Source organism: Zingiber officinale, chromosome 5B (assembly GCF_018446385.1).
Source record: "Zingiber officinale cultivar Zhangliang chromosome 5B, Zo_v1.1, whole genome shotgun sequence".
NCBI classification, from domain to species: domain Eukaryota; kingdom Viridiplantae; phylum Streptophyta; class Magnoliopsida; order Zingiberales; family Zingiberaceae; genus Zingiber; species Zingiber officinale.
The window spans coordinates 131,602,078-131,616,128 of record NC_055995.1 but is presented as its reverse complement, the minus strand read 5'-3'; the positions used below and the strand labels follow the sequence as shown (position 1 = coordinate 131,616,128).

At 34.0% G+C, this 14,051-nt stretch overlaps 1 protein-coding gene across 2 annotated transcripts; it reads right to left on the bottom strand.

The window, feature by feature from the left end:
• Positions 1 to 4,939: 4,939 nt before the first annotated feature.
• Positions 4,940 to 13,883, bottom strand: LOC121986053 (large ribosomal RNA subunit accumulation protein YCED homolog 2, chloroplastic-like). Of its 2 annotated transcripts, none has more exons than XM_042539829.1 (7): positions 13,671 to 13,883; positions 13,402 to 13,599; positions 12,133 to 12,222; positions 5,611 to 5,697; positions 5,456 to 5,536; positions 5,339 to 5,384; positions 4,940 to 5,198 (listed from the first exon to the last, which is right to left on the bottom strand). In XM_042539829.1, the coding sequence occupies exons 1-7, from the start codon at positions 13,782 to 13,784 to the stop codon at positions 5,131 to 5,133; spliced, it is 684 nt and encodes a 227-aa protein (XP_042395763.1). In that variant the 5' UTR covers positions 13,785 to 13,883; the 3' UTR covers positions 4,940 to 5,130. The 2 variants fall into 2 exon arrangements, with proteins under 2 accessions (XP_042395763.1, XP_042395764.1); XM_042539830.1 differs by having other exon boundaries at positions 13,402 to 13,593; positions 13,671 to 13,880.
• Between the last annotated feature and the right edge of the window lie 168 nt (positions 13,884 to 14,051).

Genomic DNA, 14,051 nt, shown 5'->3' with positions numbered 1-14,051 from the left:
AGGAATCACTCTAAAGAAGAAAACCAATTTTTCGAAAAGGCGCCTCTATGTTTCACAAACTCTCTTTATTGCTTACCTTTTACATTTATAATATAAATGAATAAAATTTTCTATAATAAATTATACAAATTCATAATTTATCTTTATAAAGTGTAAATTTTTTTAAAAAATATTCTTTTATAAAAGGTAGAATTGAAATTCAAATTTTGTAAATATTAACATTTGATGAGAAGGGGGGAAAAAGCATTACGTAAAAATCGAGGTCCTTTTGATACTTTTAATACAATGTGTGTTTTTTTTATTATTATTTTTAATAAAGACAAGGAGCCGTCGAATCAGCTGACTTGTCTATTCTTTTTCGATTATCCTTTAAAATAATGCATGGTTGAGAAGAACCCTCTTTTCACAGCTAAATGATTGAAGATTGAAGATTAATTAATTAATTTCTAATATTTAATATATATATATGGTAAAGTAAAATTAATTAATTTTTTATTGTCATAAAACGTGTAAAGTTGGTGATGACTGATGAGAAGCAGTTTGCTGAAGTTTCGACGGAGTAGTTGGCGAGCAAGTCTCCATATGTTTACTAGTCTACTTTTATTTTAAAAAAATTTCCAAGTAAATTTATTTTTAATACATTTAAAATATAAAAAAATAGTTTATTATAATTGGTTGTCTGGTCGAAATAACTTTGCCAAATGAGTTAACTAAATTAAATTATTTTTTCTTTACAAGAAACTGCCAATTCATTTATTATCTTTTTTAAAAAAAATTTAAACTCATTTTGTGAATAATTTCTTTCTGGGTATAAAAGGTCAAATTATTTTATTTTATTAAATTGCTTAGAGATATATTACCATTATAACACTCATCATCTCATCAACAAAATATGAAGTCCACTGTAACATACTCATTATAACAACGTATCTTTTTCACACATATTACTTTTAATATTAATACTCATTATTTATGGTCTCACAGTTCACTCAGTTATCTTAAAATTATATCATATTAAATAAATATATTTTAAATATATTTTAAAATATTTAAATTATTATTATTATTTTTAATAATAATTTTATTTTTTAAAAAATAATTTTATTATTTTTTGAAAATAGCATTAATTTTTAAAATATATTTATTAAATAAAATAGATGTGTGTGTGGGTCACCAAATCCATATTTAATTTCCAATTTTAAAATTTATATTATTTTAATAAAAAAAATAAAAAATAATAAAAAAATAAGCACATGGGGTGGGCCAGCCAGGGACTGGTCCATCCCACATTGCTTGAACGCGTTCAAAGTATTAAACGTGTTCAAGTGAAGGGGTGTTATAACACCCCTTAACAATAGTGTTTGACACCAAGGCGTGTTATTACAACTCATTAATATATGCGTTATGGATGCCCTTAAGGATAGGGCTGTAAACAAGTCGAGTTTTGGGGTGTTCAAGGTTGTTTGATAAGGTAATCAAGCCGAACTGAGTTTAAAATGAATTAAGCTTTTGAAATGAGTGTTCAAGCTTGGCTTGGTTTATTTTTTATGAGCTTGAGCTTGTTTGAAACTTGGCTTGAGCTTGGTTCATTTAGATGTTATCAAGCTCTCAATTCAAGCTTAGCTTGAGCTTGGTATAAGCTTAGCTTGAACTTGGTTCATTTAGATGTTATCAAGCTCTCAATTCAAGCTTGTTTGATTGTTTGAAACTTTTAGTTGTTTGATTGGTTATTGAGCTTGATAATTTAAATTTATTTATTTATTTATTTTATTTTATTTTATTGTTTATTTAGCATATTGAAAAAAAATTTATTAATGAATATGGTTCATGAACATTGTTCACGAATGTTGTTCACGAACATTAACGAGCTGAACACATATGTGTTCAAACTTGTTTGTTTAACTTAACGAACTGTTCAAGTTTGTTTGGTTAATTAATATTATGTATATTGAACGAACATAAACAAACTCTTACCAAGCCGAATATCAAACTTATTCACAAACGCTTGATTCATTTACCGCCCTACTTAAGGAAACATAATTGGCCAAATAAAAAATTATTTATTTATTTTAAATGATAGATTTCAATTGATTCAAAATGGCTACTATTTTTAAAACAATAAATTATTTCATCAAAAAAATAGAATTCTCTCTTAAATTAAATGGACATTTATCCCTAATTTTTAAAATTTTATTGAATCATTTTGTCACTCGGGCAGTTATAATCAATAGATATTAATTAATTGTAGTTTAAAAAACTAAAAATAGATATAAATATAATGCATTCTCTTTTTTTACAATTTTTTTTAATAATTCAAAATATTTGGAACAAAGAGTTTATTATAAACAAGTAAAATAGTTTTGAAAAATGGAGCAGGTATCTTTCGAGGTGGTTTGGTGGTTGGAGATGATTTAATTATAAACTTGTATTTCGTGTGAGATGATTGATATTAGATTAATAAGAAGAAAAGTCAGCTTTGAGGGCGAATGGACTTGAAGAAAAGTCTATTTTTTTTCTTCATTATGCATATTTTCTCATAAATAATTCATTACTCAAACGAATAGTTTATAACTAAATTATACAATAATGTTTCTATGACAAAGTATGTGATCCTCTTCTAGCTTAGCAAATTAACCTAGCTTATATGACTTGACTCCATGTTAGCATGCCTAGCGTATGCGACTCAGTCCACCATCCGACTATGCCCAAATTCGACATATCGGGCACTTATCGTAAAGATTTTATACCATAATGCCGCTATTTTTCTCCTTGAAAATCCTCTAGAAATGAAGAAACCTCTTACAAGGTCTTAATTACAAAGGATGAAGAATAAATTACAAAAGAAGAGAAAAAGAGCTGGGAGAGAATAATTTGATAGAGTTTCTTAGTTGTAGAATGATGTGCAATTCATAGCCAACATACTTGAATTTGTATGCCTCAACCAAGCTTCTAAACTTTTCTAGAATCATCCATTCTATTATGCATCAGTCAATCATTGCCTTCTAGGAACAATTCCATTACAACTATTAAACACCTCTAGCAGTCAACTCAAGATCAATCGATTGCGCAATGAATTAACCATTCTATTACAACAACTATAATATTTCCAATACTGTTTAATAGAGACAATCAAAAGAGTAACATTTTATTCCTTTAGTTGAATCAACGGCTCAGTAAATTGAAGGTGTTAGTCATCTACTTTACTAGTAATCATTGAGGTCTTTCTCTTCTTTCCAAGTTTTCAATCAACTTTAACTCGTTGAAACTTTCATCTTATCAAATATTTGATCAACCTTGAACTCTAAGAGCTTACTCTTATCAAACAACTGATCTAGGGATGCTCTCAATAGGATATTATTACCCGTTGACTGAGGTGCTAGGTTCGAGCTCTCTCCCCCCTCTACGCAGGCTCTTATCAACCAATAGTACTGAGGCTCCCAAAAAATTCCTTCAAGAATTTTTGGAGTATAGGGTCGCGAAACGGTGGGCCCAGTCACTATAAAAAGTTTACCCTATCTTAGTTTTGCCCCCGAGACGATGGTGCAATGACAAAGCATCCAGATTGTCATCTAGGTACTCATGATTTAAATCCCAACTATAATACTCGACGTTACCCAACCTGATTAATCATTTTTTTTTTACTCTTATCAAACATGATCACCCTTGAAATGTTAGGAATTACTCTTATCGTGTAACCTACTCCTATATGCATTTTGTCATAACTCATCAAATACTTATTCCAACTTAATTCTTTGTGTAATATCAAAACCGGTTGCATCAACAATATTTGCGCATTTGTTTGTATCTAAGGAACTTAGGATTTCCAACTTGTCACATTGAATGGTGCAATGTGTGACCTGGATTTGACGCTGGGAGGAAAAGCTACTTGAAAAAGAAAATAAATTGGTAAATCTAGTTAGTCTCATCGATTAGTCTTGGTGGTGACTCACTTAATCCCATGAAAATTTTCCACTAGCCACTAGCGTAAATCGAAAAGCACACGTGATGGACAACTCATAAACCAAGCATCCGTTGGTTACGTGCCCCATTTAGAGAAAAAAATCCTATAAATACGTCATAGTTGGGGATCAAACCATGAGTTTTTGGAAAAATTCCTATAAATATACCATTTGGAGCAAAAGCTACTTGAGATCGTTGCCTAGGAGGTCATTCCACCAAGGATGATAATTAGTATGCAAATTAAATTCCCCAAAAAAAATGAAGACACTAGCATTCATAATGAGTGGATGGAATAGGGAATGTTGTCATCATAAGGTCTGGGGTTCGAATTTCGATAAAATCGAGGTAAATGTCTCCTTATGTACTAGTCACTATTCCAAAGGCTAGTAGCTATCCGTAATTTATCTTCTTCGTGTTGGCCCTGGGAGGAATTGACGGGAGTGCTAGGAACGAATGTATTTATCTTTTTGCCACCATGGATGGAATAGGGAAGGACCAATGAGTTGCATTTTGACAATTAAATTTGCAGTGTAATTGGTGACTTTTTTCATGGAAGTTGTAAACTTTCGGACATATTTTGATGATTATGTATGCTTAAAGCTTCCAAAATTTATTCTATTTTATGATACAAGATAAAGTTTTCATGATTGAGATGTTGAGTTTACAACTTATACGTGTTTAAAGTTAATCATAGGATTAAGAGAGTTTGTATTGTAAAGTTTATGAATAGTTTAGTGAACTTATAAATGGTTCACTACCCTTCAACTTGTCTTGTTGTCCATGACTATGTTATAAACTTTTATACTTGAGATCTATGATTTACAACCTAAAACTAATTTCCGAACATGTGTTGAAAATTGCCCATTCTAAGTTTCTTAACAATAATCATTTCTTCAAGCTTTGAAAATTAAATATATTTGTATTAGTTGGTTTTTAAATTCCCAATCAGCTTATCCGAGTCAATTTTCAAGCAGAAGTATAATTCAACCAATTGGCCCATTGATATGATAGGTGAACAAGTAATTTAGAGCTAGCTTTCCATAACTAGTTACAAGAGTATCATGTTGATTTGAACAAGAACATTCTTGATCGGTTTTCCGATGAGAAACTCTTTTCATGTTGCCGACCAATTTAACGATTAGGTTGATGAAGTTGAGCATGCTCTAGAATCTACATGGAATCCCTCATTTCCAGAAGTCGATACCATCTTCTGTCATATTCATTCTTCTCGTCGCTAGCTGCAAAAAGGACTCTTGACTAAGGATCATACAAATATAATACATCCAACTTGGACGCGAGAAGTAAAAGCAAAGTATAACCAATCATAATTCATGTTGCCAGAAAACATTCAATCTTCTCAAAGAAAAGTAAAGCTTACACTGCCATAAGATCGCGGGCTTTTCACATGATTGTGAGCAGGTGTCCTGCGAAAAATCTCCATTGTTAATGGCGCGCAACAGAGGAGATGGAAATTGGGTTATTTGAGCTATTTTACCTTTGCTGAGGTCGTCAATCGCAGTGTGTCCTGAACTATTGAATCAAGAACAGCTTCTGATCCAGGTTTAACATATATGACCTGGTACACTATGTTACATGAGAATCTTCATTTACCAAAAGACATATCTTACAGGACGTAGGTCAGACTCATACAGAAGGGTCAGTTCCATCAATTTCAGGTAGCTCAAACTCACTGTTCTTGCTTGAAGGTAAGACCCAGACGTCAAATGTGGTATCAATCTGTCAGATGAAACAATCTAAAATTTTATACAGTTTAATGTAACAGAACACTGTTTCTTTGAGGAACTATTTTTTTTTTTAACAAAAATCAATGGGATAACAGTGATATCTCATCTTTCCGTATAATATCATAATAGATCATGAGGTACGCCATGATAACTTATTCCAAGTCCAATGATGCTTACATGAAAAATGAAAGGCAACAAAAAGGATTTTCAAGTTTGGAAATAAATGAACTATGTAGCCACACTTTCACTAAGTGGTTACAGGATGAATTTTCAGCCATAGGTGAGCCAACAACCATATGGATAAGGAAGTTAAGAAGAATGGGTATTCCTTCAGAATCTGGGCCAGAAAATACAAAACTCTACTGTAGAATAAATAAGATTGAAACTAGAGATCAAATAACAGCATTGGAGAATCAAGCACAAGTGTATCAGCTAATCAAGCTCATGGGTACCGGCACTTGAAATGCAAAATAGCAAGCTGGACAGACTGCTGAATAGCGAAACTTTGCAATGGATACAATGATCCAAAGCCAAATGGACTAAAAAGGGAGATGAAAATACTTCAGTTTTTTCATGCAGTGGCTTTTTGGAGGAAAGAAGAATGAACATACAGAGTATCACCAGTAATAACACATGTACTTTTTCTGCAGGATGAGTAAATCATCATAATTGAACAATAATAATAGAATTATGCAGGAAGTGGAATTGATCATAAATGAATTAACCAATTTCTATAAGTGGCTTATTGGCAGTAAAAAAACCTGCCAATGTTGGCCCCACAGTCCCAAGCCCCAGATGAAAAAAGCTAAGGGTTGCGTTTGGTTGCCGATCAACGTGAAACACAAGCTTATAAATGGATCCATAAAACTATTGTCTAATGCTAGGTTATTCCCCGGAAGGAATGTGTTGAAAGGTCCGATTGGAACGTCTTATTAAGGACCACTTATATTCATGAGAATTTGGATGTAGTGTTAAATATGTAAGAATTCTCATACTACATGTTGGATAGAAACAAACATTATAGGAATACCAACTATTTTAGATTTGAAACATGAAATATAGGAGCAGTCATGGGTAAATGGAGATGGTAGATACAATGATTAAGAAAAGAATTAATATTTTATGTTTACAAGAGACAAAATGAATAGGAGAGCATACAAGAACTCAGTTTTTAAGTTATGATAAATAGAAATGGAGTAGGAATTATTGTAGATAGTTCATTAAAAGAAGAAGTAGTAGGAGTCGTTAGAAAAGTAGGATAGAATTACAACTCAAGACAGTAGTGACGAAAGAACCCATTAATGTAATTAGCATATATGAAGCGATTAGATGAAAACACCAAATATAGTTTTTAAAAAGACCTACATGAAAACCAATGATCCTACAAATGCTCTAAATTACTATTAGACCACAAAATAAAATGTTAACACCTTGAAGATTGCACTGGCTAGTTTTACATTATTTAGTAGATTGCACATAAATTACACAAAGAATTCTATAGCTTACATTAGCAAAAAAGACGGAACGGGGCCAGATTAGAAAGAAATATTTGGATGTGCAGAAAACAAGCTACCACTAGATTACTTGGGTTTTCAGCTAGGATTCCACATACCCCTGAAGAGTTCTGGTCAGAAATATGGGGAAACATCTTGACACTGATTAATAGTGAGATAGTCAAGAATTACTCTATCCAGCAAGTATATATTAGATGTTAGAATGCATGATTAATAGTAATGAAAATTGTGAAAAGACTTCTTATGAAGAAAATCTCAGAATGGTACAAGCTCAGGTGGACACTTGGTAGCCTAGAACATGTATCATCCGTATGATCAATGGATGACTTGGTTTAGTTGACCTGCATTTACCCAATGTGGCCTTTGTTTTGTACGTGGTGGTAGAAGTTGCTACCAGTTGACAACAATTGGGGGTGGACAAAATATTCAGAGGAATATAATAAAGTGTTAGTGCAATCGTTCCATTATTGAGCTTGATTATGGGTTTTGATGTTTGGGTAAAGGGTTTAAGTTATGTTTTGCATATATATTTGATATGTGTATTAAATTGTGCAAAAACTTAGTAGAACGCACGTAAAGCTCGCTGAGCTTGTGACTTAACAAAGCCAAATTTGGATGATGACTTAGCATGGCCAAAGCAACAAGCTCAATGGAATAGAGGTCTGAATGAAGTTCGAAGAAGGTTGCATGAGACATATGAGGGACGGTAGGACAAGAAACATTGAGGTAGTGTTGGAGTAGTTCGTGGAGCTTGACTTGCACAGCCAAGTTGGTTAACTGGTGGCTCAAACTCCGCAAGATGTTAGAGAGGAGAAGAATGGAATGGGACATCCAAGAGACTACAGGATGAGAAACATCAAGGTGACATGAAGCGAGCCAAGAGCTCAGTGCATTTTAGGGACAAGTAACTTGGTCGAAGATGGCCTTGTGGAAAATTCAATGTATGGAAGGTAAGCTCATAAGTGAGTTGTGAGAGTTGAGAGACTTGTAACCTTAAGAGAGTAGAGTTCTCAACTTAGGTGAAGCCTCAATCATTAGGATGATCATATTCATGACTCTAGTCAACTGAAGGGTGTTTTCAATTGAATAGTTAGCAAATTCAACTAAGGAGTCAACTGAAGGTTAGTGGATCCTGAATAGAATGTCTTTATTCAAAGACTAGTTTGCTAAGCAAATGACTAGATGAGTTTTGTCGATTCAAGAAATTCAGAGGTAGTTGTTGGTTAGACACACTAAAGGTACAATAGTTGGATAACCTAGGGGTCTGCAAGAGATCAATTGACTGAATCCAGTCAACTCTGAGATAAGTGTTGGTAGATTGAAACTACATCAATCGAAAAACCAATTGACTTATCTACGACAAAACAACAGAATGGAAAGTGAAAACTGAAGATGTTGGAAAATATAAAAAAGGTGTAGGATCGATTGTAGTGCTAGAGGGGAATGAATAGCACTCACTTTTCTCTTATGAACGAATATATTGATTGAGTATGAATATATGTGAAACTATAGACAATTAAAAATTAAAAGAAAAACCAAATACAGAGAACACAAACACACTGAAACACAGTATTTTTTTTATGTTGTTCATAGCCCCTTGGGTTGCAACGTGCACAGCCTAAAGATCTCACCAAATACCACTAGGTTTTCTCCTTTTCAGCCTCAATCGAAGGTGGAGAAACCCCTTATAGTTTCAAGAGTTTTTTTCTTGTCTTTAAGGGGTGAAGCCGTTTTTTTCTTCTTGCCTTTAAAGATATACAATGAATGTACGTTGACAAAAAGAAATTAGAAATGACAGCAGTAAATGAACTTTACAAAGCATTGAGAGCAAATGATCTTGATCATCTCCTTTCTTGGAATGGTTCTAGTACCATGCTTCCCTTTGAACACAAGCAAGAAGGATAAGAGAGAGTTAGAGAACTTTGATTTCCCTTTAAACGTGCAATCCAGGATATTTTATTTTTTTCTCACCATCTGTTGGCTATGTGTACTCTTCTATTCAACTGTTGTGCTTGCTTTGTTCCATACCGTAGGAATTGATATGCTTGCATCTTCAGGATCTCCATTAATTATTTCAATTATACGTCACAAAACAGTGACTGTGTATCAAAAAGTCAATTTATGGACATTTTGTTCGATTTGAGAAATTATGAGTTGACTCCAACAGTCAACTGAAGACCTTTGTGTTTGCTTCTGAAAGGCTTCAGTTGACTTGTAATCATTTTGTTTGCTCCATAACTATAACAGTTGACTACCCAAGTTGATTGCAAACTTACTGTTTGCTCCCTTGCCAAACCACGATTTTCAAATCATATTGTGGTTACCATCGATCGACAATACATGGACAACAACTGACTATATGTAAAACCACAACCCTCATAGTAACTAGTGGTATTGATTAGTCAACTCCATAGATACCCAGTCGACTTATCCTCATATCGCGAATTTGGATTCATCTGAATTTGAAGTTTTGCACTCTCCATGTATTTGCTACCTTAGTATCACCATGGCTTAACCAATCTACTGACTGAGTTCGCCTAGCTTAGAGTCTACTCCGACCCATGGTTACAATCTCTCAAAGCTCTTAGTTTCAAGAGTGTTACCTCTCTCTAGATGGCCTCCATACCTTATAGAATTGTGTTCCTGGAGTCTCCTTATCTTCAGGTCTTCATCTACATAACATCTAACCTCCTCTGCCTGTTGGGACTTCCATCCTACCAAGATCTTTCTTAGACTTCCATGCCTAACATCCGGCCTCCCTAGCCTACTATGGCTTCCTTGCCCGATCTCCTGGCTTGCTAGGACTTCCATCTACCAAGCTATCTGCACCTGCACGCTTGACACACCAATCAAATCACCACAAAACACTTAAAATATGGCCCAAACATCAAAACCCATTCAACACCACATGTTGGGGTCTGATTGCATTAACAAAAGGGACCAATAGGAGCATTTGAAGGCTGGTGAAAAATCTTACTGTTTATTCTTTGATCTTCTTTATAGCCTAATCCTCTAAGCATTCAGTTATAAAGTTTGCCATTGTATGAGGTTTCTCCAACTCCAAAAGGTATTCAAGGAGAAAGACATTCGTATTTTGGGAGTGGCGTACAAACATTTCATATGTCATGAGTACGAATGAGTTCCAAACCACGTTACACAACTTGATCAAACTTCTTCCAAAGAACTTTAGCTTAATAAACCCTTCATTTTGAGTGTTCATAGGCTTTTATTAGACAACACTAGTAATTGACTTCCAATTAATATCTACAATGAAAAGACATTGTAGGACACCATCAAGTGTAATTTAAGTACCACATTATCTATTATACTTGATATCTTACAAAATTTAAAGTTTTAAATAATGTTATATATTTTAAGGTTATCTATCATTTTAATTTTATTTATTTGGATTCATGATTTAACTAAATTATAAACACAATCACTGTGCTAGTTAAGGTTGGCCAAACCTCAAGGTCAAGCTAGAGTAATAAAAAATCTTGAACAAATCAATAAGATAAACAAAGAAGCTTTAATTGTAGGATCATGTTGGACGGTAGGGTGTGAATAGAGTCTAATTAATTTTATAATTATTTTAAGCAATAGAATAACTTAATTATAACTAGAGTAAAATATAAAGTGGAAAATAAAATAAATTAACAAATAATTAAGCAATAGAAATAAACTAAATTAACAATTAATGATACAGTAGAAATAAATTAAATTAATAATTAATTGAGCAACGGAATTAATCTAACTTGATAATAAATAAAGCAACAAAAATAAAGATAAGTGACACAAAAGATTTATTATGGTTTGGAACCTCCAAGTTCCTACTCCATTACCCATCGATTCGTTCGTGAATCACCCCTGAATATAACACTAATTTACTAATTTTCTTCTTTTTGGACACCTTCTAGAGGTGGAGAAACCTTTACGAATTTGGAAAATAAATATAAATTCAAATTAAGTACAAAGGACAAATATAAACTGATACGAATAGCTCAAAAGAAATAACAATAGAAATACAATACTGAGTTCTTTTTGGCCTAACAAAGCCTTGTATCAAAGAGCCTTGGAGTGAATAAATGCTTAAATGTTTAATTTGATAATTTCGATGATATGAGCTCCTTTATATAGTAGTTTTTTGATCAATTGAAAATTTTTGTCGGCTGGCTCAAAAAAAGATTTATCTTTGTGATATCAACTTGTGGACAAACTAATAAAACTTTATCTCTGCATGTCAACTTCTAGATGAAATATGTGTTTATCAAATGGTCTAGTTGCCCAGACTAGTCTTGTGGTCGTTGGGAACACCGATCAACCAGAAACCTTATACAGTCTCTCAAAAAACTAATTGTTCCTATAAAAAAAAGTTAGTCCGAAAAGCACACAAACCTATTAATTGTGTGTTTGACTTCAAAACACCTATTGATTGCTTGGTCAAGTCACCCAAGAAAGTTGTTGCCTTGCTCCTAATTTAGTGCCACCTCTATCGACAACGACATTAACCTCTTGAACTCATAGCTTCTTCTTATCTTTGCCCATGAGCTTGCCACAAGGAGCAGGGAGCTCACTCTCCATAGTCTCATCTGCAGGCTTGCTACAGGAGAAGGGATCTTATGATTGCTTGATTTGCTTGCTAGCAAGTGCTCACCACCATCTATGAGTTAGCCGCAACAACTGTGGGCTTAGGGAGGATATCTTGTTGCCACATGGCACATGGAAGAAAACCCATGTCTTTGGTAGAAAACACAAATTAACATATAAAATATAATTTTGTTATTTTATTTTACATTTGCATTTCTATAGTCAGTATAGTTACAAGAAAAGCAACCCATATCTATTTATAATTTGTTCCTTGGCACTTTAAATAATTCACGTAAAGATTAGCTATGAGAAATAATTAGACATACCTCTCTGCAATAAGATGAGAAACAACAGCTACATTTTCGGTTGAAGGATGTGAGAATTCTTCCAACAATAGAAAGGCCAAAGCTAGAATGCTGTAACCAGAAGACAAAAAAAGGAGGAATAAATGGGAGTTAGCATTGATATATTGGAGGTATTATCTGCAAAGGCATATTAGTGTTTCATATTTAGATGATAATACTTCAAAACTCTATCTAGCCAAAAAACATTCCAGCATCTTGATACCAAAGCCAGTACAACAAACTATCATCTAAGCCAGAAAAGATTATGAAATTAAAATAGGTGAGTAGCTCAAGTGTATTATTGACATTGTATATTGTACAATGGTCATCTTATTACTTGCTGTATAGGTCAAAACCCACTTCTCTAGATCCACCAGCCAATCGACAGGTCATGGATTGTCCATGGAATTGTAACCTAAATAACTCCACTGCAGCTGAGTATACGGTTCAACTTCTGCCAATTAATGTTCATCAAAACTGATTCTAATGTACCTTGTCATTCTCCTCTCTGGAAAAAGACATTCATTAGAGCTGCTCTAGTGTATCTTGTAATTGTCCCTGCCAACCAACTGAATTTTCGCTTCCATTAACCTTTCCTTGAGCAGGCAACTGTATAAACTAGATGATTCATCGATATTAATTGAGTGGATGGATGAAATCAAGTGATCATCCACTTATTGTTTACATAGTTATAACCAACCAAGCTCTAGAACATTGGTTAATAGGTGCATTTGCTCTATTATAAAAATCAAAACTTATAATAAACATCAAAATAATGTCAAAGCCCAATTGAGTTCTTCTTTCTTTTATGCCAGCTATTGGATTATACCGTAGAAACACTAGACATACCCACAATCATTGTTTGAAATATCATAACATGTCAGGTGGTATAGTTGAAATATATTGTTCCGATAAAATACCAAAACTCAATATTACTCGAAATAGTTAATGCCTCCTATGCCACTAGTTTTTTTTTTTTTTGGTAATTCAGGTATCCAGCTCTTCAAACTGGTTAGCCTGGAGGTGACCAACCCACCCCACGGAAGTTTCCCACCGGCCACCACGATAAATCCGGAAGCACATGTGTTCAGCCACCAGTAGCCAGCATCCTTGAGTTTTTTCCCACACGCGCCAAGCCCGGGGGCACTAGTTTTTTCTTTTTGAACATATTGCATTTGGTTATATCAACAATAGGTTTTCAGAGCTTAAGAAACAATCTCACATATAAATAATTTTACGTGTCATTCTTACCTCTTGAATGGAGAGTTTTACGAAGGCCATGGAATCCTCATACCCCTCTTCTGCAAGGTCAGCCAAGTGAAGCTGTCGAAGCGTAAACATGTATTCGCAGCTCCATTGCTGCTGCCACTTCCCACCAGATGTTGAGATTGCGATCAGAGGCCGGGATGCTCGACCCACCTTTGACTCCCTATTCTTCGACACCTGAATCTAAAATTACCATCAATATACCAAAACCGTATATCCTAGCTAGTTTCTTGATCAGATAAGCAAGTAATCACCTGCGATGTGATTCTGGAAGTCTGGCAGCGTACGCTTCTTCCAATTTTAAGTCGGTGGTCAGTAGAGAGGGGCGGATTTAGAAGCTTCGAGATTGAGCTGGGAAGCTTCGCCATTTCAGAGCTGCAGATTGCTCGGTTTAAACCTTATCTAGTGTTCTATGGTCAGTGTCTGTGGTCGAAAGCACGTCTTCCGTGTGTGTATTTGGTTGGCTTCCCACTTTCTAAGCAATTCATGAATGTCAGTGAGCATAGAACCGTTACCCTTCGACTGCGATTTTTTTATTCAGATAATTAGTTCTTACTCTACTGAAGAAATAATTATTCATCATTTATTTTATTATGTAAACAGTAAATATATATTCTCAGTTATTTTTTATTTTA

Coding starts and splice junctions, on each gene's coding strand:
- LOC121986053 (XM_042539829.1), bottom strand. CDS start 13,784: ATGGCGAAGCTTCCCAGCTCAATCTCGAAGCTTCTAAATCCGCCCCTC. Junction 13,600..13,670: donor CTTCCAGAATCACATCGCAG/GTGATTACTTGC, acceptor TGGTAATTTTAG/ATTCAGGTGTCGAAGAATAG. Junction 5,537..5,610: donor TTGATGGAACTGACCCTTCT/GTATGAGTCTGA, acceptor ATAGTGTACCAG/GTCATATATGTTAAACCTGG.